The sequence below is a fragment of the Acanthopagrus latus genome, chromosome 24 (assembly GCF_904848185.1).
Source record: "Acanthopagrus latus isolate v.2019 chromosome 24, fAcaLat1.1, whole genome shotgun sequence".
Classification (NCBI taxonomy): Eukaryota; Metazoa; Chordata; class Actinopteri; order Spariformes; family Sparidae; genus Acanthopagrus; species Acanthopagrus latus.
In genome coordinates, this window is record NC_051062.1 from 9,171,266 (window position 1) to 9,198,145 (window position 26,880).

The window sequence follows — 26,880 nt, forward strand, 5'->3', positions numbered from 1 at the left end:
TGAAATTAAAATATAATCATTGATCGGCTACTAAATGCCAGGCATGTATTGGTGAAAAAGAGTTTACTTTGCGTGTGTGTGTGTGTGTGTGTGCGCGCGCGCGCGTGCCTCTGTAAAAGGAACTTCAGCCCATACAGTATGGTGCTGGTCCCTGGGTGGCAGAGGGGTTTAAGCTGCAGGTCATGTGAGGATCAGCCTCCATTTAATCCTCTGGAGAGAGAGAGAGAGAAAGAGAGAGAGAGAAAGAGAGAGAGTTAGAGAGAGAAAGGTAGACTTGTTTATTGATGTCTAACTCTGCTTTAGGTGCAGTGCTGATTCGAGAGCAAGCAAAAGCATAAACACGGTGCGTACATACAAACACTGAAACCTGTACGCCTGAATGATATATACTGTCTTAAGATCTTTGGAGTTGGACTCTCAGAATCAGGATTTTATTACCTTTGTCTGGAAATTTGGAACTTCCTGGGAATTCTACAGACCTTTTTGTGATCCTCAAAGCTTTGTACTCACTTTGAGATCCAACTTGGTGCCAGAGTGGGAACACGGACACATTGGAAATCATCTTTCTGGAATACTGGGTTTATTTTCCAATCTTTTTTAGGAGGCATCCCAAGACACACTTCATTTGGATCTTACCTGGAAACTGGAACCATTTTGCCATTTTAGAACCTCCAAAATCCATCTTTGACTTTTTCTGGAATACTTGCCCCAAGATATAAACTTAACTTCTTGTAAAACTGCACACTGTTCCTGGAAACTTGGGCACCAATCACTCCAAAGTAAGTGTCCCATAATTAACCCCAAACTTTCCCAATGGCTCAGTCAGACTCCAGCCCAAACCTTGACTTGTCAAATGGCGCCGTTGTCCACAGCCCACTAAGTATTTGTTCAGACCTGGATACTGAGAGAGGAAGGCAGGATGAGGAGGGAGAAGAGGAAGATGAGGAAGTGGAACTAGCCGAGGAGGTAGGGGAAGACGTTTTGATGATGGCTGGAGCAGAAGAGGATGAAGTAAAAGGGGAAAGAGGAGAGCAGAGTGAAAGGGAGGAAATGAGGATTATCCAAGTGGCTTTGTTGCTGAATGGAGTGACAGCAGAGGAAGGGGAGGACGAAGGATGTGAGAGACTGGAGGAAAACGGGGAAGCAGGAGTAGAAGTGGGGGATGAGGAGCATGAAAGAACAGATGAAGAGACAACAGAGAATGTGGGTGAAAGCAAAGCAGAGGAAGAGTCGAAAGACACAAATACAGTGACTGAAAATCCATGTCACATTTCAGCAATGATAGACGTTGAGAAAGGTCAAGAGCAGATGACAGACGGCTGCGAAGAAAATGAAGAAGACAGGGAAGATGAGGAACATGAAGAAGAGGCAGTGATAGCAAGTTCAGAAACAGAATTCAGGCAGGATGATACAAACGAGAGAAACAATGGGTTAGAAGAAGACCCAGTAGTTTCCAGTCCTGATGATCCAGAACATGTTCAGGACTCGAGTACTCTTACAGAAGTGTCAGAAGAGCGTAAGCAACTGTCAACAGATGACACAGACAAACAAACAAAAGCTGTCTCTTTACCCTCTGATGGTGATGAAACAGAAAGTGTTGAGGATCCAACAACGGACGCAGACATTATTACCATAGAGGTAAACAAACTTGTAAACAATCAAGATCATGTATGCCAAACCTCAACTCCTGGCGACACTGACACACACTTTGAAACAATTGGCACCATCGAGGTGTTGGCAAATCAGACCAACCAAACGCCCAGTGAGAATGAGGATGAAAATACAGATGCGGATGTAAAGGACAACTCAGAACCCAGCAAACAGGAAATTGATTCCATTAATAATAACAGCACATGGGAACAGGAGGATTACGTAGAAGCAGAGGCTGAGGAGGAGGGAACCGAAGAGCTGGTAAAAGATTCAGTGTCTGCTTCTGTTGACGATCTTGAGACAAATCAGAAGGTACAGCAACCAGACTTGACCTTTATACCTTCTGAAGAACAGTCACAGACAGAAGGAGGGATTGAGGGAGCAAGGGTGTCAGGGATCAACCAGGAAGTGCTAGATGAAGAGCAAGTGCGACAGGTTTGGGCTAATACTCTAACAGAGATGGATGGGGGAGGACAGAGCACAGAGGAGGAGGTTAAGACAGCTGGTAATGTTGTTAGAGAGTCACTGCGTGAGGAAGAGCACAGAGGAGGAGATGATCTAGAGATGCAAGAAGAGAAGACTGTTCAAATTGAAAACCAGGGTGAGGGTCAGGCAGATCTTCCAGAACCAGTACCGCAGTGTGTGGAGGATGCACCTGTAGAGACACAGCAAGATGTGGATTTGGACCAGGTGGAGGAGGCCTTTGAACTGGAGGAAGGGGGTGAAATTCAATCTGAGAAGCCAGAAGCTGAGGTCAGAGCAGAGAAGGAGAATGAATCCAAAACAGAGGATGGAGGTGATTTGCAAGAACTTCCTTTGCCGCTCATCAAAGAAGCAAGAACAGATTGGGAGGAAAAAATAAGAGAACAACTAAGACAGCAGGCCCTAGTAGAAGACGAGAAGGGAGGAGGAGCAGATGAAGAAGCCATGGAGGGAGAGTTGGAGATGGCAGAGGAGCCTGTGACTGTTTTAGATGATGAGATTGAAGAGATAGAGGCGAGTCCATGTACAGAACTTGATGAACAAGCACCTGTTGCCATTATAACCCCTTCTGAAGACACCATAGTTGAAGCAAAGGATGGAGAGGACCAAGAAATGCAAGAAGAGAAGGTTGAAGTTGGCAAGGAGGATAATGAAAAACAGAAAGTTGAAAGAATAGTGGAGGTAGAAAAGGACGAGAGGCCAAAAGATGAAAACAGGGAGGTGGAGTTGGACATAAATGGAAAAGTTAAAGGACTGAAACAAGCAATGGAGAATGGGCTCTTGAGTCTCGAGCCGCAGCCGATCAAGAAAGAAGAACTGGCAACGGCAAGAGTGTTATCACCCAGGAGAAGAGATAATGACTGGATTAAAAAAGATCAACCCGAGGAGGAGACGGAACCAGAACTGAAAGAGTGGAGGAAAGAACTGAGACCCGTGAGAAAAGAATCTGAGAGGGGACGAAAAGAATGGGTGAAGAAGGAAACATCGCCAGAAGAGAAAAGTCTGCCAAGGAAGGAGGACTGGATAAAGGAGCTGAAGTCAGTGATCAAAGATGACTCCCTGCCCAAAAAGAGGGATGTGCAGGTGAAAAAAAAGCGAGTGGTGCTGCTGGAGGATGGACGGTCGTATTTCCCTCAGCGGGAGGAGATAAACGAAAAAAGAGAGGAGGTGAAACTGATCTCTCATAGGAGGGTGGAGAGCCCATTGCCTCCTATGAACAGGAACAATGCATCACCCCAAGACCAGGACTACAAGATCTCACTCTATGTCAAGGTAATGAACCAACACATAAGCTATATGTCCACCATGAGTCAATAACTCTTCAAATACACTGATAAAACCCCCAATGGTTCTTTGGTTGAGATAACAGACCATTATTGTTCCAATTAGCAGTACGCGAACAGATCTGGACCAGTACATTTGGACCAGGTTTTGAGTATCATGCAGTAAGAGGCTGGCATGTCTCTGAGCACGGACGCAGGATTTAAGCCACTGTTGAGCCAAGCCATTTTGGCTGCAGGGGGTATGGACATGAGCCCAGTTATGCAGTCCTGTGACATGCCTGTCGGGGAAAAAAATAATAGCAACACAACTCTATTCTTTCACGTTAGCCAAACACATCCTTCCAGGTACAATCACCTTGCTTATAGCTCCATTATTGTTGTGGCCCATGGTAGAAAGAAAGTGATGCTATAACTGAACGTACTGCAAGCAGCTACATTTTTACAGCAGCAGTTTCAAACATAGTCACATAAGTTAATGATAGCTAGCATATACAACAGAAAGAATGAATGACGTGTCATCAATACATTTTCTGCTGTGAATCTGACATTGTTTGAAGAACTATAGATACTTTATGTGGGCGAGGTAAAAAAAAAAAAGGTAATTATCTGGTAGGATTTGTGTCAATTCACTCAGTGAAGTAAAGGGACTTAAAGGGAACTTATTTTTCTTTTGGACAAGTAATTCCAAAATTACAATGGTCGTGTTAATCGGTTACTTTTCGCCTTCGATTACAAACCTGCTGGCGTGATGTGGTTATCTTTGGCATGGACTCCGTCCTTGGCACATAATCTTGTGTGTGTGTGTGTGTGTGTGTGTGTGTGTGTACGTGTGACACACACAGAGAGAGCAAGTGACAGAGCAACCCCATCTTGATCTTCTTACCATATCCCATTAAGACAGTGATATCCTAATCCAGCAGGCGTGGCACGATAGCCTCCATTGCACCATGCATGCAAAGGTTGTGGACAAAATAACAGGGACACATTGTGCTTTAACATTTTCCACACTCTACATGTGTGTGCTTGAACCCAATAACGATGCATGTGTCACTTTAACCTGCACACACGCAGGTTGATTTTGCTCTCTGGCTAAGCAGCACATTCCTAACTGAGGCTAGAATAAAAGAGGGCAGCGGAGAGGTTTAACGGCAAGAAAAAATGTGTTAATATCTGAGAGCCGCGTCACACATACACACAACAAGTCTGTTCTCCGTGGGAGCTTGCATTTGAACAATGGCTCCCTTTGTCAGGGACTCTGCTGGCAGCACTGGCTGAGGTAGATGGAAATATTACGGAAAGCCTCAAGCCTCCTTCTGTGTTGCTGGGCTCAATAACACTCGAGGTACAGAAGTGGCTTCATTCACCTCTGCTGAGACAAAGGGTCACCCAGCCAATAACTGTCAAGGAAGCACAATACGGACTAATTATTAAATATATAGATATATTTCCTTTATATTTTACAGGAGCTGGCTTCAGAGCAGCAATCACTGAACAACAGCACTATGCTGCTGCTGCTGCAGCCAGTAACATGCAGGGTTAATCTCTACATTCTCACTCTGTAAGCTGATTAGCCTGCTGTTTGCTGCTGAGAGCTCTGGGCGTAGCATTTCTGGAAACAACACATACTCACTTCAGACCAAATACTGCATGACATTATGGTCAATAACTTGGGAACAATCCCAACAACAGCTCAGACTCACAACAACGTAGTGGGTTTTTGACACACAAGTCTCATATAATGCATATATTAATATCTGTTCCACTCTCGGTGGTGTGCTTCTGATCTGTTGACCCGAGTTGTCCCGGCTACTTACAGTCCTGCTCGGACCGCCCCCAGCCAGGACCCTGTCCCTGTGGACTTGAATGATATAAACAATGTTAATTAGAATTTGTCACAGACTGAATTTGTGTGACTTGTCTTTTCTGAGTTATTTAAAAGCGCTTATTAATTTGATATTGTTATTTTTTAAGTTAACATACTCTTGTTGTTAAGGACTCTGACCGATGCTGACCCTGTTAAACAGATAGATTTAAAGGGATAATAAGGATTTTACTTACCATACATAAAAGGAAACAAGGATCCAAAGGCAGATTATGTAGCATTTATATATATATATATATATATATCTATATATATATATATATATATATATATATATATATATATATATATATATATATATATATATATATATTTATATATATATATATATATATGTAAATGCTTCATAATGATACAGATGATACATCAGCCTATGATCCTGTGTGGGACCTGATATTTCAGTCTGTTAATATTTGTTAATTTTATATTATACACTGAATATTTTTTTGTGCAAAATGTTATTACAAGCAGCTCTGTAAATAAACTTAAGGTCTACAAGTACCCACGGTATCTATGCACAGAGCTTTTGACTTCTGGTGAACTAGAGGCAGCTTCATGTTATCATAGAGAGGAAACAAAAGATACATCTCAGCCGCTGTGGGTGTGATAAACATCTTTCCATCCCTGCTGCAATTCACACCAACACTGGACACATTGTGTGTGTGTTTGTGATGGAGCAGAGATTCCACAGTCGCCCACACCTCTGATGGAATGAAGGAACTCTAACACTGCTGTGTGCCTCTCAACTTTGCATGGACACTGATCTCATGTCAGATTATAATGTTTATGTAAGTTAAGGCCTGGTCAAAGCACAAAGTGGCCAGCTACCCACTAACCCCTGGTGATGTAGTGGCTAATATTTCGGAGAGTCATAACATCTTTCTGAGTTTTCTCATATTTACTCTGTGATATGATGTTTACTCCCCTCAGAAAATTTTGTTGTCAGGATTAACTGTCAACTACTGTTAGTCAACAAGATTGAACCTGACTGCTAACAGGAAATGAGTTCACGTTATTCAAAAGACACATGTTATCATTGGATCTGATCTAAAAACCATCCCTGACACAGGTAAGTAAGCTTCACAATAGCTTGCTTAGCTCCAAATATCGTACATTAGATAGCTAAGATGACTTAAACCTGCTCATTTAGCTACTATAGCTCTCTTAGCCTGAGCTTGGTTTTGGTCAAATATGTGCACTTGCCTGTCAAGTCATGTGAAACATTTCTGTGGATTTACTTCGCCCATAAAGTGAATTTTGAACTCACCCATACCTACGTGCACCTAAGCCCTCAATCTGTTATGCGTTGTTAATGGATGTTAACAGATTGTTTCCCCCCTCTTTGTGATTAACACACACACACACACATTTCCTCTTGACACAGTGTTTAATACTTGCTCTGACAAAGAGGGATTGTGTGTTGAGGAGACACTGACATACCAGAGAAGGCAGAAAAAAAAGAAAAAAATCAAACAAGCAGTCCAAAGAGCAGGCAGATGGACAAACAGTCAGACGGACAAACAGACAGATATGGTGCTGGTTGGTGATTATCGTGACATTATTGGAGGATAACAGGATTGCCTTTATGGATTAACCAAACATGGATTACACTATATTTATTCTGATATGAACACGTCCGTCCATCTTCTGAGTGTTTTTTAGACGAGTTTTGAGCAATTCAAGCTATTTGGAATGCCGACCGGGATTGTTCACCATGTCTTTGTATGACATTGCGGTTAAAACGTTGGGCTTCCCTACGATTGAGCTGTTTGTAAAGGTAAGCATGACTCTCTCCAAATTTTCCTCTAATTATAATCCCAATGTTTTTGAACAGGCATTGAGATTAATGCAGTGTCCATGCATGGCAGCTCTGGTTGGGGTAAAGGAAGGGCGTGTGAACTGACCCAGATTAGGGTCATATTAAAGCTGCATTAATCATAACATGAGCTAACTGACTGCTGCCTTCGCCTGATGAATGGAAATCAAATATTCAATCTTCTTTTAGTCCAGTTTTGGTCAGTTGGTTTGTAAGAACAAACCACAAAGATGGAGACAACCTGCCTCTGTCCAAAGACGGTCTCTGGTGTTGGATGTGCTTGTCTTCCATTTTTGCTGAAATCCATTACACCAACACTCCCTCGGACTTTTGTCTCCTTATCCGCATTTGTGTGTGCGTTTGCAGGCGGGAAGTGACGGGGAGAGCATCGGCAACTGTCCATTCTCTCAGAGGCTCTTCATGATCCTGTGGCTGAAAGGAGTCATCTTCAACGTCACCACTGTCGACCTCAAGCGGTATAACACGCTACACTCCCATATTCATACTCTGAACACACATCGGGAGTAGATTCCCTCCGTGCTTGTGAGACTAAAAGCATTTCTCTGAATGCACCGCCCCAAGGAAGAAATGCACATAAGAGGGATAACAGAAAGACTCTCTCAGGTGGAAATAAAAAGCTGTCGAACACAAAAAGGATGTTGTAATGCTCATATTTCTGCTTCAGTGTCTGTTGCATAAGGAGAGAAGTACTTGAAACCTTTAAAATGAGTCGCGATAGCCTAACATCTGCGCCCTGACTGCAGCCTTTTTGCTTTATTCTATGTTGTCAGGAAGCCGGCTGACCTGCAGGACCTCGCTCCGGGGACCAACCCTCCCTTTGTGACCTTTAACGGCGAGGTCAAAGTCGATGTCAACAAGATAGAAGAGTTCCTGGAGGAGAAACTGACCCCACCACGGTACACAAACACACACACAAACACCCCAGAAGTAACATTTGGTTATCTTGGTAAGGTTTTAGGGAAAGATCATGGTTTGGATAAGATTTGTCCCTCTGGAATTTCAGAACAGTATTCTCGCATCAATCCACGCACGTGTATTCAGTTGACTCCTCTTATGTGTCTTTAACACCAGGTACCCCAGACTGGCTCCCAAACATGCTGAAGCCAACACGGCGGGCATCGATGTGTTCGCCAAGTTCTCAGCTTACATCAAAAACCCGCGGAAAGACACCAACGACGGTAAGAGAGAGAGTATCAAAGAATGCCAGCATGCTAATATTTATAAATTAGTACACAACTTAAGGTATAGTTGATTTCAATTGGAGCGTCAGTACTATAACAGGTATTTGGTCTTAAATGACTTTTCTCGCTGTACCTCAACCTGCAGCCTTAGAGAAAGCCTTGCTGAAGTCTCTCCGGCGTCTTGATGACTTCCTGAGGACCCCGCTACGTGATGAGATAGATGCTGATGCCTCAGGAGACCTGCCCGAGTCCTCCCGGAGCTTCCTAGACGGGTCTGAGCTCACCCTGGCCGACTGCAACCTGCTGCCTAAACTACACATCCTTAAGGTGCTGTAGAGAAATGAAGAACAAACTGATGTGAATTTGGAGAATATTTGGACTGCGAGACCCCAACCATAATTCACTCCACCTCACATTTTTTTTTTCCTGTTTGCAGGTCGTAGCCAAGAAATACCGCGGCTTTGAGATCCCAGCGGAGATGACAGGGTTGTGGAGGTATTTAAATTTGGCCTATCAGCGGGAGGAGTTCACCAACACCTGCCCCGCTGAGAGGGAGATCCAGTTTGCCTATCTGGATGTTGCAAAACGAATCAAATAAGAGGAAGAGCGGGAAATGAAGAAATGAGATGAAGCAGGGGAGATAAAAAAATTACTCTAGGAAACCATGGCAGTGTGTGTGTGTGTGTGTGTGTGTGTGTGTGTGTGTGTGTGTGCGTGTGTGTGTGTGCTCTCACAGGTTGGGCTGCACAGTCATATCTTTATGCTAATCATTTTACATATAATGCTAACCAGCAATTAGAGGTCTTGCAGAACTAATTCCTGATTTCTTGTTTTTGTTTTCACTTTCCAGACGACGGCAGGGCCAAGTTCACTGCAAAGACTTTATTATTACTGTATTAGAAACCACTGAGTCATTTGTTTGGTCCAGTTAGCTCATTAAACTCTTAGCGATTGGTTAATGCATACATTTTAATCAGAAGAAATATACATGTACACAGGAAGCTGATATTAGATCTATGTTTTAACCATGTGAAAATTGAAAGAACATTACACACACTGTATTATTGATCATGGACAACATTAATGTGCACACCAACACTCCCATAGTTCTCCGAGCTCCGAGTCTGACAGCTAGATGCATGACTGAGCTCACACGCTAACTACAGGTAGCAGCAGTTAGCGGTTGTTCTGGTGATGTGCTGCCCCCGTTTGAGTATGAATTCTTAAATATGGCACCTTTAAGTGATTATAAATAAGAATTATCCATTCCATCCCAAATCCATTCACAATTTTGGAGAAACTGAACTGTGAGCTGTGTTCGATGGACCAGTTCGCCCCTCTCATGTTAAATGTAGAACGTCTGATTCAGTTTTCTTCATTAAATGTCTTGATGTGAATGATGAATCAGTAGTGAAGCTTTTCTATTTGTACGTTTTATAAACAGTTAATTGTACTGTATGTATTCTCTACACTGATGCAATGACACTATTTACTCTTGTTGTGATTTTCTTTGACATATTCTTTTGTATCTAATACGACTGACTGGCTGAGTGTGGGCAGGTCTTGTAGCTGGTTGGTTAAACTGGTGATGATGACTTTATGATTGATACATTATGGTGTACAAAACACTCAAAGGGCACTTTTAATAATAATCTAATACAATCATCTATCTGTTAAAACAGTGCCTCCTGCCCTGGAAATGTAATGTTTTTAGAAAGCAAACTCTTTTTTTTAATTTGAATTAATTTGGCATTTTATTTTAAGAAATTATCTTTTTTTTCCAGCTTTATTTGATAAAAACCACTTGTTTGATTCAATGAACATGAAGTGGTCTACCGTGTTTCTGCACCGAACCACCGCTGTGATAGACGTCTTCCAGCCATTCAGTGTTTGGCAGAGATGTGTATGTGTATGTGTGTTAGCTGCACCAAACCAACCCTGACACCAGCCTGTTGTATTCTGGCCTTATATCCTCACTGGGGAGAATCTTTATTAAACTGATTTTATCACTATGGGGATGGTTGTCAATGTATTTGTTGTCTCCATGTGTCTGTAATTATAATCTCCAGGTAATACTAGTGTCAGCGTGTAAATGCTGAGTTCAAGGATCTTTTTTACTTTAGACAAAATAATTGATGTACAGTGTGAAGTGCATTGAAAAGCCATATGTTGCTTTGGAGTAATTCACACAAAAACAATGTGAAATACAGGTGTTGGTACAATTACAAACAAATACTTAACACGAAATCCTCATGCTGAACTGACTGTGCTGAATTATCATCGTCACTGCTTTTTACATCGGAGCTCCTCTCAGTGGTGAGTGAAAGCACTGCTACCTCCTGGTTAAAGGGCAGCGAATACAACTTGCAATGGTGTGTCTGTGTAATAGACATTTAAAGTATTATATCATAGCCAATTAGCAAATTTGCTTTGATGAATATATTATAAATGACATCAAGTCTTCGTGAAAATGTTCAGCAATGTTATGCTAATAAATAGCCGGTAACTGCACCTCCTTATATGCCGGTCAGATTAAAAACATGTAACCGGTTGCACAAAAATGACATTATGGTTCGTAACATGACACGAACAAATGTGAATGTGTCAGTGGTCCGCAGAAACTTAAATTGACAACTGAACTTGTAAATAACTAATTCTGTTTGGTTATACTGAATTGCCCGCTGAATGTCCAGCACATTCCCACCAACTCAATCTATCAATTCAGTGTTTGTCTGTTATAAGACTCCATACATATCAAACATATATAATACATTTATAATATGTTTAAATATAAATCACAATCACATTATTATCTCTTTTTACCTTTAGTTAATTCGATTTCAGTGTACTTCATATCACTGAAGCCTTATGTGATGGTATCAAAAGTATCAAAAAGTGATTGTACAACAAGCCCCGGTATATTTAACTCATACACACACGCGTAGCACTCGAGCATGTGTAGACACACACACCCATCACCGGGGCGACAGTAATGGTGACCCCTGTGGAAACCCTCTGAATGTAATGACCCACAGTTTGCACAACCAGACAGCAAACACAAGCAGCTCAAATACCATAGAAACATCCAGAGGAGGAATGTTCTTCTGCTCATATCGTCGTGCTGTGAGGTAATAACACTGGCTAAAGCCACACTTCAAACAGTATTATTGCTGAGTTCTACTACTAAATACAGCAGAGTGACAGCTTTGAAGATGAACTAATTACTCCAAGTTCATCATTTAAGGTCTGATCCTTCAGTCACAGTCCTGGTTCAGTACTGGTGTGGTCCAAAAGTACAGGTTTCTATATTTCAGTATTAAAGTGGAGCACATGATTTCAATTTAGCTGCCAATGCTACAGTGAGTGATGTGACATGGAGGTTTATGTTCCTACACAAACTAAAAAATTAGACAACATTTTAAATACTATTTTGGACTTCAGAGCTCCTGCTTCCTTGACATTGAGCATGGAGGTTAATCTACATTTGAAGACACACTTCAGACAGATCTTTCCTTTCTTCGGGAAGTAAAATTAACTGTTTATCACTCTTTCCTACAGAATCTAGGCTGATCATTCTCACCGAACATGATTCAGCAGGTGTCAGCCTGTCTGCATGATCAACAACTAAAGAGAGTGTAGCTGTATGATAATAAAATACCAATCTTTATTGTCACAGTTGGCTTTCGCCATGCTCAACTTTATTTTCAAGTCGGTGCACACATTAAAACAACGTGTGTCTGTCTTACAAGGAGAATAAAGTGTTAAGGGGTTTTGTTCATGCGCTCTGCCACGAGCACACATCGTCATCTTTGATTGGTCAGTCTTGTTAATTAATGAGTGAATAAAAAGGTCCGAGTTGAGGCTGGCGCCGGTGTCGGGGGGAGGTGCGGGGCTTCCCGATGTCACAGCAACAGTCTCCTAGCACTCAGAGGTCAGAGAGGAGCCAGATGAGAGGGAGGGAGACTGGATGGAGGGATGGATGGGTGGATGAAACCAGGGTTCAGAGCTTCTGGTTCATTTCGATTAACATTTATCATCTTCTTCAGTTAATATGAAACTATAGCCATCAGCTAGTTAGCTTTGCTTAGCATAAAGACTGTAGACAGGGGAAAAAGAGCTGGCCTAGCTCTGTCCGAAGCTAACAAAATCCACCAAATGGCTAAAACCAAACTGTAAAAATGACAATTTGTGGTTTTAAAGGGGGGCGAACAACCGCTGTTGTCACTGACCATTAACAAGTGTCTGTAACAACAAGAAGACATTTCCACAGCTTGGCTCTGTCTTGGCCAAGTCATGTAAATGTAAATGTAGTCTGGATGGATGGAAGGGAGAAGATAATCGATGGATGGGTAAGGAAGAAGAAAAGGTGGGAGAGGGTGGAGGGAGACTAGAGCTGGACAGGTCAGCAGTGGTTGAGAATCAGTTCTGGGAGCAGTACTTCCAGAAACACACTGTTGGAGGCAGAGAAGGAGAACATCGCTTTACAAAATGGTTTCAGAACTTGGAATGTCCTGCATGGAATCTGAAAGGCACTAATACATGAACATCATAAATATTTCTTTATTGTCGCCAGTTATTCACAGATTAATGGGTTACATCCCATTTCAAACAAGAGTTAGGGGTAATCCTTGCTCAGTACAAATTGTATCTTAAAATATTATTTTAGTTTTGTGTGTACCGTAGTAAAGCTGAGTACCAAATAGAGTTGAGGTGATCGCCATTTTGGTCTTTATTTATATGTGGTTAATAACAACCCATGCCATGCTTTTGCAGACAAAATTCATCTGTAATTCTTTGTTAACACACAAAGGTAAGACATAGTTTCAGCCCCTGACAGTTACCTCTTTTGTTGGTCTTCTTGGCCTGCGGAGGGAGGGACTTCTTGAAGTTTCGACCAGTCAGACTGGGCACGATGTCATCTGCACTCGCTCTGGACGCGGTGCTGTTGACTGCTGCCGGGGCTGCAGTGGTGAGCTTCACTCCGCCATCGGCAGCTGGAGGCTTCAACCACAGCACCAGAAGAAACAAAAGACAGGAGGTGATTATTTAAACCAAGTGCTGAACTGAAAACAAACTCAACAATCAGCTATCTTACAAATATGACCTTACACTATGCGTTGTATATGACCAAGTGTTACCTCTCCCGAGGGACAATTAAAAGGTTCTTATACACTACAGCAATCTACACGACTGGAGTTGAGATTCTTGTGTGCAAATGTTTTACAAAAACTCACCACTTTGTTTTTTCTTCCTGAATTTCTGCCATTTGCTGAAATTTAAAACACATTTCAGGTTTTTGCCATTTCCATCAAACTTTAAATAAATGCAAATGAAGGAAAGGTTTATAGAAACTGTATCATTACCTCGTGACATGATGGTGATCCGTGAGCTCAGTGTGCTGTTAAATGTCCTGTGCAGCTCCTCCAGGGCTGAGATCATCTTCAGCATCTGGGCTCGTTTATCCGGGCTGGCCGTCCCAGTGCTGGTCCTGGGTCGCCCTGCCCTAGTACCCGCCGTAATAGTCCCAGTAGTGGTTCTGTCAGTGATTCTTGTTGTCCCATCCACTCTGGCTGCTTTGGTTCTCAGGAGCCAGTATTTCAGGTACTGACTTGGATTCAGTGCTGAAGGCTTCTGTGGAACAGCTGTTGCTTGAGTGAGACCAGGAAGAGGATGTGGAGTTTTCACAAAAGCTGGGGAAAAAAAATATCACAGTAATAATTCAGGAACTGGCACACAAAATAATATCCCTCCCCTTTTTAGCAAGTTGTCCTAAAATAATGATCCTGGAATGGTCAGAATGAGTCAATAGTAATACATTTGACTAACTCAGATTAAAGTAGGTTTTGTATGAGAATGTGGTTCAAGTTTAGGTCTTAAACTGCTGATGCCTCTGCATAAACATGACCCTCAAACACACACATACTACTTCTGTAGGATTCCACTGCTTTGCCGGTTGCTGCAAGAGTTGCTATGGGACCTTCAGCTGTGACATAAGAGTTGCATGAGTTGTGTTTATATGTGTGCATGATGGCGTCAGAGTGTTTGCAACAATACAGCTCAGTGTGACAAAATGACACAAACACGCAGATAAACTTACACATGCTTGGAGCAAGTTTTATAAGGAATGAGAGGACTGTCAGCAGGTCACATCGGACCAAGAGGTTCCCCTATTACAGCAACTTAATTTAAGTTAAATGTCCAAATATTTGCCTGTTCAAACTCTATTATGTTATTGTGCTTATACATGAACACAACTTTCCAACATTTCCAAACTCCCATAATTCCCTTCGCCTGTTTAAGCCTATATTATTAATCTGGCTAAAACATATTGTGATAAAATCATATATATGTTAATATACGGTCATGTCATTACCATTATTATATAGACTGAATTGTATAATTTGCCGTTAATATATAGATTGAATATTATAACTTACTTACTTATTGAATTGTCTGTTTTGCAGTAATTCAGCCATATAACTTTCCATTCATTTTTCATTATATTCTTTTTTTGGAAACAGTCAATTCATATCTAACATCGTTATTAATAATTTACTACTTGAGTGTAATGGCAACAAATTTAAAGTATTTGATACGTATTTACTTTTTTTGTAATATTAATAAAACTGTGTTTTTAATGTTAGTGAAACAAATTCAGATGCAATATAGGTACGTTGGTTTATTTGGCTTAACCAAGACTGATATCTATATACTGATGTGGTATTATTGTTTTTTTTCCTCTGGTTAATTACGCCCATGTTATATCATCTGTAATTTACATCCAATGCCAAGGTTAAGTTCCAATGCAGGAAGTGATGCATCCTTTACACATGTGGAAACTAAGGTTGTGGCGGTCCTGGTGGTCAATTGATATAGAGAACGTTTAATATTCACATGTTAGACTGCTGTTCATGTCCCATCAACCACCAACCATGATCTATCCTTAATCCCTGGTTAAGGATTGGCGATGAAAACATTTGCCACAGGTTAACATTACTTTATTACTCATCATTTAAAATCTTTAAAGTATCTTTGTATCCAGGTAACTATTTCCATTACCAGTTATCTCATCAGTTTTCTTACCTCTCTCGGTGGGTGCTGCCTCCACTCCTGTCCCAAGAATCATCAGCATCATCAAGGCTACCCTCATCACAGATGTTAGTGCTGCACTGTTAAGCATGGCGGCTGTTACTGAGCGGTTGAAAAGTATAGGAAGTTATTTTCTATCAATTGAAGCTATTGTTGACTTTCTTCCAAAGTTTTGTCAGGTTTTCGTTCCAGGAGGACGACAGGTTCTCAAACTGTGTTGTTCCTTGTCATCAACTCATTCCTCTGTCTTTCTGTTGGATGTGTCTCAGATGGTTTAGACATCAGAGAAGATGATTAAAAAGTTTAATAAGGTGATTTCAGATCAGATCAGTTTGTTTGAGATACCTTGTTCTTCTTGTTTCCGCTCCTTTGGATATTTAGTTACTTGTCCTCTGAAGTTCTGTTGATTCCAGAAAACCTTTTTCAGTGATGGGTCAAGAAATGTTTGAACTTTTCTTGTTTTTCAACCAAACGTTGGTGTTCGTCTACTTCAGCTCTACCTCTTACCTACAAATATACAGTAAAATATCTTTCTTCTGATCAATATAACAAAGCTAGTCACTCCGTTCATTTTCCATGGATGCGCCTCTTGAAGAAGGCTTGTCAACAGTTTGTCGGTGCGGTCCTTTTCCTAACGATCCCGAGCAATCTCGCCCTTATAAACCCAAGTTTGCCCTGGACCGTCTGACTGATGGCTCAGCTTCGACCAATACCTGAGTGCGGCTCTCTAGCCCCGCCCCTTCCTCCTCGATGGATCGGTGACATTTGGGGAGTTTGGCGGCGAGCTTTGTGTGCTTGGAGTCAAAGCTATCTTTTTGTGAATGCGGTGTGTGATTGTATTTAACATTTGTGTGTTGTGTGTGTGGCCCTGGCTGTATAAGCAGTGATAAGGTAGTTCTTAATATGTTTGCTCAGGGGCCACAGGGAGAGAAAGGCCCTCTGACGCATGAGGGCCTGGAGCCGCAATGACTGCACACACACACACACACAAAGCTCGCAAACACAACATGCAAATACAGAAAACGACATGGCAAACTCATGTAAACACACACACACACACACACACACAAATTTGGGGTCAGTCTGAACTTGGAAGAAAGGGTGGACGACACACACACACAGATTGTAAAAAGAAGCGTGGGATGCACATCAAAGGGCACAGAAAGGCTGAGACGTCGTGTACGAATGACAAAAGACCAAGAGACGCTTTTCGCCTTTTCCTTTGTCCTGCATTGTGACGACTAATCCCTCAGACAGGAAGTTGACCGAGTGACGGTGGGACGACACCTCGCCAATGACCGCCACAGCTCCCCCCCAAACACCCAGTGCGATGGAGGGATGAAACAAAGATGAATGAATCTGGGAGTCGGGGTGAAGGAGAGGTACAGGGGACAAAATGCTGAACACCGTAGGAATGATATGAGGTGTGTGTGTGTTTGTGTGTGTGTGTGCGTGTCAGTCAGTTGCTGGGCGAAGAGAATTTAGCTGAAGAACATCCACTCATTCATTACTGCCCTCTGTCTGTCTGCAAAGCTTTGACGGCAGAGCGGCGAGAAGTGAAAAAGTTTGAGGGAAAGAAAGAAGAAGCATTTTATTCTCTCTTCCAGCTCATCCATCTTGTCTGATCTAGAAACCTCCAGTCTGTCTGCCTCTCTGTGTTTACACATCCCACTTCTTCTTCTTCTTCTTCCTTTTATTTATCTCGTTCCTCATTTTGCTTCTTCATACAATGCAGCTGTGTATTTCCTCCTTAAGATTCTTAGAATCTGCAGGATAAAACAACATTTTTGCAGTATCATCAGGTGAGGTAACGTCAAAACAATACACATTTCCTCACCCTCCACTGGTGGCTTGTAGTCATGCAGGTAGCTTTGGTTTTATTTTTCAAGGCTTTGAAATATCAGTCAAAGTTACTTAACATGCAGTTACATGGACTACCTGCAAATTGCAAACAACATGTATTCATTTACACAATACAAAATGCGTAGATAACAATCAAATAAGCGAAATTATCATATTTTACACTGTGTCAATTGGTGTCACAGTGTGTTGCATTACCGGCTTTTCAGCTAACATTGTTCCGTGAAGAAGCTGCCTTTGGCGTTATCACTGTTTCATTTTCAGGTCATTTGCAAGTCGAACAGACATTTACACACCTTTCTTTCCCTGGCTGAGCACGGGAGGATATGTGTGACACTGTTTTTTATCCACGAGTGACTGACTGAAGGTGCAGAAACATCTGAAGCTGAATACAAAATCTTCAGGGGTCCAGATACAAAGGACAGTCTTCGTAACAGGTAAAACGGCAACTTCTTGGTTGGGTAACTAAATTCTGTGTTTCTCATCTCTTGATCACGACCCCTGCAAACGTTACACCTGCCTCCATCACTCCAGTTCATCCAGACAGAGACAGAAAGGAAAGGTCAGCACGAGCAAACACTCAGCTTTCATTAGTCATTCCAGTATGGTCAACATATTTGTGGTTGTTTCCCTTCCAACCAGCCGCGTTCTCTTCTCTGTTTGGCATTCATGTGCTGCTACAACAGCCTCCACCCTTCTGGTCTCCAGGTCCACTGATGCAGGGTGATAAGGATCACAGTCTGTGGTCCAGTAATTCCTGTTTTCTCTCACTTTTTCCTCCTATTAGTAGATTTGTTTTCTCTCTGCTAGTTCACAATGTGCTCCATTTACCATTTTCCATCTTAAAAAAAACTCAAAAGGAGGAGTTTCATTTCCTGTTGAACAGAACGGAGCCACTCAGAGGAGGCTGTAGGACAGAATCCAGTCCAGTTCCCTGAGGCCAACATGTTCTACCCACCTTAGCGAAATTCTGCAAACAGTGAGCATGAAGGTAAAACAATAGCAGAGTGCACGTCTGTCTTTCCCCACTGAGTCTCCTCCAGAGGGCAGTGTTCCTCTTTAAATGACCTCAGAGAAGCCTACAGTGACAGAGATCAGAGCTGAAACAGCTTGATGTTCCTGACGTGTCGGTCCACGTTAAGGTGCTTTGTAATCGTAGCCTATTCATTCACTTTTAAACAACTAAAATAAAAGTAAAAAAGTAATTCTTGTATTTCAAAATAAAGTCTACTTCAGAGCTTCTTGAACCTTAAAACAAATCTACAGTAGATTTACTTCAAGAACCTGATATGGTTTATGGATGTAGTTTTGTTTGCAGGACTTACTGAGATTTCAATTGAGAAATTAATCAACAAAATAAAACATTATCATGCATCTGATCCAACTGATAAAGGTTCAACAAAAAAGTTATTTCCCTTATATTTTAAAGAACGGTTGTTCTGGGCTTGATATTCAATACATTTTTAAATAACCATTGTATGCAAAGAAGTGAATAGTATTGATGACTCCCAGTGGAATTTTTTTCACTTCAGATTACTCTTGTTTTGTGAGACTCTGAAATATACACAACTTGACTTAACAGAAATTCAACATTATTGAAACAAATACAAAAAGCATTAATTAACATACATTTCCAATTTACAAGGATATTTAAGGGTAAATAGATGCTATTACCCCTTCATGGGCCATGGAAACTGGAACCTGAAATAAGATTAAAGTCCTTCCTAGTTCCCCTCTCTTGACATTTTACTTTGAAACTCTGCTTTAACAAACAATGGAAACAGTCAAGGTATAATACTAAATTAAGCTAAACTTCATTTCGATCTAAATTGACCTAATTGCAGCTATTTCAAAGACTGAATAAGAAGATAATGATGAGCAGTTTGTACAATTTGAACACAAACACATCAGTTTAATTTGAAAGCCTTTTGTAGCCTTTTCGTTGTGCAGTCTAATGAAAATAAATGAGCACTTTCTCTCGAAAGTCGTCTTCTGTCTGTCACATCGTTGGATTTAGTCTGTAGTTGAGTGTTGTGTATTTCCAGGTAATGTAACATACATCTTTTTTCTTTAACTGAAGTTTTACCTGCAGCCCAAGAAGAAGCCTGCAGGCACCACTCAGGGTTTAAACATGAGTTAAAATGTAAAGTTTTTAAGGAACGTGAAGTTGTACATGCAAGTTACATGTTCTATCAATTACAGCACACAGCATCGCTTTTAGATTTTCTTGCCCGACCATTTAATGCAGGGTATTTCTTGATTGATATATTGTACATATGTGAAATGTAAGAAATAGCATTTATCATTTATGAACTTTAATACATGTTTTTTCAGGAACTTCTTACTTATTCTGCAACCAAACTTTGCTCTTACAAATTATTAACATAAATTAATATATTCTAATACCCAAGATGTTTAAATTCTTGGGTAGCGGCCAAACTTCTACTGTATGCAGCCAAATATTGAAATTGTAGGTATATCCCAACATTTGACCACACGTGTCAGGTTGCATTTCAGAGGAATGTGTATAAAAATGAGAGAAAATAAACATGATTCTGTTGGGCAGTGTGCATTAAGATAATTTTAAGATGCTGCTTAAGGGGCCCGATAAGGGAAAAGCTAATTTAAACATCAATTTAAACATTGTGCTGCTTGATAGGATAAGAAAGTTGTTCACACCAAAATCTAGTAATGATGACCACTACCACAAAAAAGATAATTGTTTTTTACAAAGTAATTCAAAATGATTTCAGTACATACTGGCATTCTTGAATAACGACTGAAAGATAAAAAAGATGATTTCAAAATACACTGTAAATTAATTAATAAAACAACTGTCATGTTTTACTTTTAATATACTGAGAAAAAATATATAGTGAACAATTATTATGAGTTTTTTTTTTTCTCAAAGCAATAACAATATTTAAAATACAACTTACCAATACATTTCAGAGTGATGCATAGAACAACAGAACAGTTTATATCATTTGTACAGGCTGGATTGTACAGGTATGATAACAATGGTCACATTAACGTTATAATTACCTTAATCTCTGAATAATTTTGAACAGGTGAAAATGAAAATAAAGTTAAACGCCCTGTTATATTTGCATGTATTAAAGAGGCATTGCTACTACCTGGTGTATTATGTTTTACAGCAGCAATACTAATTAATTCTGACACGGTAAAAACAATTAATAAACAGTAACATCATTAATTCAATGACAGACAAAATCACAAATGACTTATTTCAGTGACTAATACTCTATGTATGTGTGGCATGTGTGACACAGATGCCACTGGGTGAAAAAAAGGGACTGAAGCAAAGTGAAAAAAGAGGAGGTGATAGAAAAAGGAGAGAAAGGATGGAAATAAAAGGATGGCGGACTGAGTGACGGAGAGGAAGAGGAGAGCACCCATGGGAGAGAGATGAGAGGAAGGTCAGAGACGAGGATGAAGAGGGGAGAGAAAATGGAACGGGAGGAAGAGAGTGCGTGGAAAGAGAGAGCTGGAGGTGGAAAAGAAGTGTGTGTGTATGTGTGTGTGGTGTGTGTGTGTTTGCGAGTGAGCGGGAGAGAAAGAGAGTGATTTGTTTTCAGTGAAAGGTGAGGCCACTTAGCCGAGGCGTAGAGCTACAGCGGAATCTATTACCATGTGTCAAAGGAAACACGAGAAGGGCACGACCTGACTGTGTGTGTGAGTGTGTGTGTGAGTGTGTGTGTGTTAGTGAGTGACACAGAGAATAAGATCAAGTGTGGGCTGCTTGTGCAGGAGCACGGGTGTGCTTGATATGACAGTTTGTGTTTTTGTTGAATGTGTGTGTGTGCGAGAGAGAGAGAGAGAGAGAGAGAGAGAGAGAGAGAGAGAGAGAGAGCGGATGCTCAAGCTCGCCATGATTAAAACGATAGATACTGCACGTGTGTGTGTGTGTGTGTGTGTGTGTGTGTGTGTGTGTGTGTGTGAGTGTGTGTGTGTGTGTGTGTGTGTGTGTGTGTGTGCATCTGTAGCTTAATGTGACTGATGTTATGGCTGTGTTGCATTCTGTTAGATAAAAGCATTTGGATTGATGGAAGGTGAAGAGTAGCCTGTAGAGAGCAAGCGTTGTGTCTGTGTGGTTTTGTGTGTGTGTGTGTGTGTGTGTGTGTGTGTGTGTGTGTGTGTGTGTGTGTGGTCGGTTGGATGCAAAAATCAAACAATTTAAAAACGTTCATGATCTCATTCTTTACTGCGAGTAGACGCAGGCTGGCTCGCTGACGGAGGGAAAGTTATGTGGTTGTGTTTCCACCAGTGGCGTTTCTCTCACTTCATAATGGCAAAAACTCATTACAGTTTTGATTTATCACAACTTCTAAGTGCTATTTGTAAGAAAAGTAGATTTTTGACTTCCCAACTTGTCAAAAACTGACATTTTGGGATGGCGACCGACCCATCTAACATTATTTACTGTTAACTTTGTGAGTACAGTCGGCTTTTATCACTGCAGAAGATGGAGGACAGAGTTCACTATCGAACGGTGTTGTTGGCGAGGAAGTGGTTGAATGCTAATATTAGATGATGCCTAAGCTCATGGGTTATGTTGTTTTACCTCCGGATTTACACTTTCCACATTCTTCTTTGTTGTTTATATGAACTACAACCTGTAACAGCAGTTCGACAATAGAGCTTTGTCCCCGAGCGTGACATCACAGGAAAATTGAAGTTTTTCTTTGTAAAATTTAGACACATTCCCAAAAGTCTACACAAATCCACTCAATGATTAGTCAAAGAAACTCAGGACAAATAAAGGCAGCCGAGACCGACGCCAGACTATAAAGGAAAGGTCAGAGAACAGCTGAGCGAATGTGAAGATGTGTCTGAAAGTGTGAGAGAAGAAACACTACTGCAACTTGTAGGTCGGTGCGAAGGATGAGGCACTATGGGTATGTGTCTGGTAGAGAGAGAGAGGGAGAGAGGGAGAGAGGGAGAGAGGGCTTGTCACTCTACACCTCATGGATTCTGTGGCTCACCAGAGGCCAGTGTGGTTCACTGGGGGCTGAAACGCTCTAACCACACTGAGCGCGTGTGCGAGTGTGCGTGCCAAAGCCGCAGGCCGCTGGCCGTCCTCTCTGTGTGTATAACAATATTTCTTTGCGCCTGCACACAGGTTGAGGCGAACCAAGCGCTCCTCGTATATTTCCAGACATTTGAAACACACAACAACTATCTTTTTAGGGACCCTCACTCTACACACTTCTTTAAAGAATCTTTAACAATTCTGATTAGTTGTTAGACTCGTCAAGACATGCCAAAGGTTGTATCATCTTCCCGTAAACTAAACGCTTCCCTATATATAAGGGCCTTTGTTCAGGAGCGCCTGAGCCACACCGCTAATATTTGTGAGTGTGTGCAGAGAAGCTGTGTCAGCATTTGGTCCGTCGGTCAACACTCCACTGGGTTTTAAACAAAACAAGAAAAAAAAGAAGAGGGAGGGGAGAGGCGGAGGAGGCGATGGGTAGATGGATGTGAAAACGAGTGAGCGGACTGACAGTCAGGGGAGCCATTGATCCTCCTCTCTGCTCCCTCCATCCCGTCCAGCTCTCCATCGGCAGAAGACAGATAGTGTTGAGGTGGCCTGTATTGGATTTATGAGTTAATGGCCTTGCCAGGATGAGACAGATGGAGAAATAAGGAAGAGGAGAAACACAGAGGGGAGGGGAAGGGAGAAAGAAGAGCAAGAGATTATCTGTTGGGAGGGAGAGAACGGAGGACAGGGGAGGGGATGAAGAGGTAAAGATGGCGTGAAAAGAGAAGTGAGAGAGAAGTAGATAAAGAAGTTAAAGTCACCCAGGCTGCGTGGACGTTAAGTAAACCACAAATCTCCAGCAGACAGGTGCATGAATGTGCATGTAACATACTGATGGCTGCATTATATGACATTTGGTAGTTTAATCCTCAGCAATGCATCACATTCTACAAGATCCTCACGTGTCATATACCTCTAAAAGGTCAATTCATGAACAGCTTGTTTTCATCTTTGTGACAATGTATTTTACAGCGAAATCAGAGGGATTTTTATAATAGATTATTTAGTTTAAGAATCAGGGCAATTTTATGGACCTATAAAACAATGAATCCTTTACCAATCTGAAATGTAAATAAAGATGCTATTATCTGCTTTCAAAGGGAACGTTATTTGTAAGTCATGGCTGTTATCCTTATGTTAAAATAAATATACAGCCGTGCAGATAAAGCTAATCAGAACAACCTTCGGCTCGCTGATAATTCATGTGATTAGTAGCGTGTGGAGAACGCTGCAAACGTGTTATTGTCCCACAGAGTCATGCGTGGTAATGAACCCTAACTATCTCCCTAAACTCTGAACACATTGTCTCTGCTCTATTGTTGTTCCATGTTCATAAACACACAGATGCACATTCGGCATTTAAACACATGGAACATATACTGAAGGATCTGCAATCTCCACTAAATGTCACCAATATAATCAAATGCAACCATATAAAACTATTCTGCCACAAAGTCTACTTTACGGCTAAAAGTGAGCATTACAATAAATTTTGCTCTTGACTATAATAGTGAAGTCAAAGGGAGCAATTCCAGTATTTAGCACAGCCATTATCAACACAACTGACGCTTCAAATCTAATGTATTCTTGAACTTATTTTCAATCCATGGCACTTGTATTTTATTGAAATACTCAACTAATGACTTTTACAAAGTTCACATTAAGTAAACTTGTGGGTCCCTTTGGCTCCAATTAAAAAACAAACTTTTTGGCAAATGTCTTTTTCAAAGATAGACGGAAAAAAGAGCAAGCTGTTTCTCTATAAGGTACGAAGACTTTAAATTGCCATCTTTCAGTAATCTAACTGCTTTTCTTTGGTTTTAACTTCCCCCTTTTTTTTGCCTGACAATCAGCACTGATTTAGTCCAATGACATCCAAGGCCTCTGAACTAATATAAAAACAGACTCAAACAAGTTCCCAAAAGCATGAAGTGCAGAAAAAGGAGCAAAGAAGAAGATGTTAAGATGACAGAAGACAAAAAATGGAGAGGCGTTCAGCTCCTTAATGACATTTGGTCCAAGGTCGTGACTCTTACTCTGCAGGGAGTGACGAGTGTTGTAATCTATATCACTTAGTGTGTCTGCTGTATGTGCTCGTGTGTATTAATGCAGCGCGTGTGTGTGTGTGCTGTGGGGGTTAGAGTGGCCACAGACTGTAATGATAATAAATATGATTATTAATAACATTAAAGTGAGGTATGTTTACCCCGGAGAGATGATGTACTGGAGACGTGTCCTCCGCAGGTCAGCCATCTGTCTGACAGAGCGCCGCCATTAAAACCAGTGCAAGCTCCCAGTGCTTCATTACGTCTGTGGCTGTGACACTAAACTGCAGAGTGGGCTCGTTATCTTCTGTTTTATTTAATTCTTTTAAAGCATCTTCCTTTATGTCATGTCCTGGTGCCCTTCAAGTCGTATTTAAAGCACGTTGAATGGCCTTTTTTGTCGAGAGGTGGTAAAACAGATAAACTCGCGGCAACCTCATCTGTAGAGAGACGAAACAAGTTTATTCTGGCCGATAAATACATTTCTGTAAGTGTCTTTCATCATATACAGCAGCAACAAATGTACCAGTGGAAAAAACATCTTTTCCCAATGGATTTAGTTGACTATTGTTAACCTAACCAGGTCAGAAAATGCTACTAGGAGTCATTTTGGAAGGTGATGAATGTAACCCAGGGGTCAGTGCTGGGTGCTCTCCAAGGTGCTGATCCTGCCACTAGGAGAAGACGGGGAGATTGTTCTCTTTCTTACCCAGCGAACGAGGTCTCCGCTCGGAGATACTTCCAGCCAACAACCCCACTCGTCTAATAACTGTCTCACCTGCTTCACAGCCTCACCCATCTTAGGGTTTTTCTTTGTTTGCTGCGCTTTCACACCGTAGTTTTGATGGTCAACAAGCGACTCAGTTTGATTTGTTTTAGTTCATTACATTGTTAAATGTTCACTGTCATGTTTTACATATAGGCAAGTTGGTTTTTCAAAGCAAACTTAAGTGGACTAAAAGTAGTTGTAACCTGGAGAGGAGGAAATCAGTCTAAAACATATGGTATGCTTTGGAATATAGTAAGAAAATATAGAAGAAAAGCATGGAAAGGGCAAAAACCTGAAAGTTCACCATCAGTGTGGAGCTTTAAAGTCAGACAATGTTAAGATATGCTGTCTACCCTTACTACCATCCCTCTGTTCATCTGCCTCCCCTCCCTCCCTCCCAGCTGACCTCCGCCGACCCCTCCGACTCTCTAAATTCATCCACATCTAGAATTCTCCTCTCATTCCCGCAGCGCTCCATCCTGCGCTCGCGTCTTATTTTTTGTCATCCGCGGAGGAAAATTAAAAATGTAGATCTAATCGGAGGGGGGTTGTAATGTGATCAGGATGACAGGGGGATCAATGGAGACTGTCACACACACATACATACACATTACGACCACTGATGCATGTCGAGGAAGGGGAAGTATGGATGGATGGACGGGAGTAAAGGAGGGGGGGACGTGGACCACTCTCACTTTATCAGCACTGCTTTCTTTTTTTCTTTCTGTCTTTCATTCTTGACTGTGTTTTCTTTTTCTTTCTTTTTTGTCTTTTTTTGTGACACATATTTTAGCTGAACTGTAGCAGTTGAATTTGGGTTGGATCACCTTTACAAGAGGAAGTATGGAGGACCAAAACTGCCAAAATCACAAATAAATAAAGAAATACAGAAATACCTATAATAACATGCATAACAATGAAATTAAGTCATCGTTCCTGGCTTCCAGTATACAAAAGGACTTGACATGTTCAACTTAATATAGTTTTTTAAAGATTTTACAACTAAGATTCAGCATTTAACATTTAATGTACATCATAAAGTAAGCAAGTATAAATATATTTTTGTTCCATTGAATGTAATAAGGAACCTCCAATCCTCTTACTTTTGAAGGCAATGTAGAAGATGGGTTTAATTAAATCCTTTGTATTTTTAGCAAAGACATTTAACTGCTGTCTTTTATCTGACTTTTCATATCCGTCACTTGCTTTCAACCTCATGATAACACATTTTACAGCTATTCCAATATTTTTTTAATGGATTATTTAGTTTTATTCCAGGACCCCTAAAGGAACACCTAATGACTTGTGTAAAAATGTACCTACAGTAGTTAGAATATATTATATTGATGGCTGTAAACCAAACAGGTTGAATACTGAGTCCCAGACACAATAACTTGGTTATGAAAACTGAAAACAGTTCCTACAGCTCCAGATTTATGGTGCAGACAATGTAGTGTTGTTGAAAACACGTGAGACCTTTAAACTTTGAACTTGATGCAAGTAACACATCCACAGTGTTCCTGATCCAAATCTAATCACCCTTTAATCATTAACTGTCCTCTTATCAAACCCCCACACACATACTGACACACACACACACACACACACACACACACACACACACACACACACACACACACACACTGCACCTGCACATCTGATTGTGCAAATGGAGGATAAATGAAATATTGACCCTGAGGATTCATGCATAGTCAACACTTTATGTGAGCGATGTATGA

The 26,880-nt window shown here is 41.1% G+C and overlaps 2 protein-coding genes across 8 annotated transcripts in view; one reads left to right on the forward strand and one right to left on the reverse strand.

The window, feature by feature from the left end:
- Window positions 1-241: 241 nt before the first annotated feature.
- On the forward strand, window positions 242-10,328 carry LOC119015590 (chloride intracellular channel protein 4). 6 transcript variants are annotated; one of them, XM_037091733.1, is made up of 7 exons: window positions 250-3,405; window positions 7,481-7,590; window positions 7,906-8,031; window positions 8,207-8,313; window positions 8,462-8,643; window positions 8,753-8,811; window positions 9,167-10,328. In XM_037091733.1, the coding sequence occupies exons 1-7, from the start codon at window positions 814-816 to the stop codon at window positions 9,246-9,248; spliced, it is 3,258 nt and encodes a 1,085-aa protein (XP_036947628.1). In that variant the 5' UTR covers window positions 250-813; the 3' UTR covers window positions 9,249-10,328. The 6 variants fall into 6 exon arrangements, with proteins under 6 accessions (XP_036947629.1, XP_036947631.1, XP_036947630.1 ...); XM_037091732.1 differs by having other exon boundaries at window positions 252-3,405; window positions 8,753-10,328; XM_037091737.1 differs by lacking the exon at window positions 250-3,405 and adding an exon at window positions 5,893-7,075 and having other exon boundaries at window positions 8,753-10,328.
- Window positions 10,329-11,991: 1,663 nt separating this feature from the next.
- urp2 (urotensin II-related peptide) overlaps window positions 11,992-26,880 on the reverse strand; it is a 102,705-nt gene continuing 87,816 nt past the window's right edge. Inside the window, exons 3-7 of one of the 2 annotated variants that reach the window (XM_037091754.1) lie at window positions 15,400-15,507; window positions 13,680-14,006; window positions 13,551-13,585; window positions 13,158-13,317; window positions 11,992-12,767 (exon numbers count right to left, since the gene is read on the reverse strand). In XM_037091754.1, the coding sequence (XP_036947649.1) occupies window positions 12,736-12,767; window positions 13,158-13,317; window positions 13,551-13,585; window positions 13,680-14,006; window positions 15,400-15,496 (651 nt within the window). In that variant the 5' untranslated portion in view covers window positions 15,497-15,507 and the 3' untranslated portion in view covers window positions 11,992-12,735. Of the gene's footprint in view, window positions 12,768-13,157; window positions 13,318-13,550; window positions 13,586-13,679; window positions 14,007-15,399; window positions 18,345-26,880 lie in introns of both variants that reach the window. The other variant, XM_037091753.1, reaches the window with a different exon arrangement.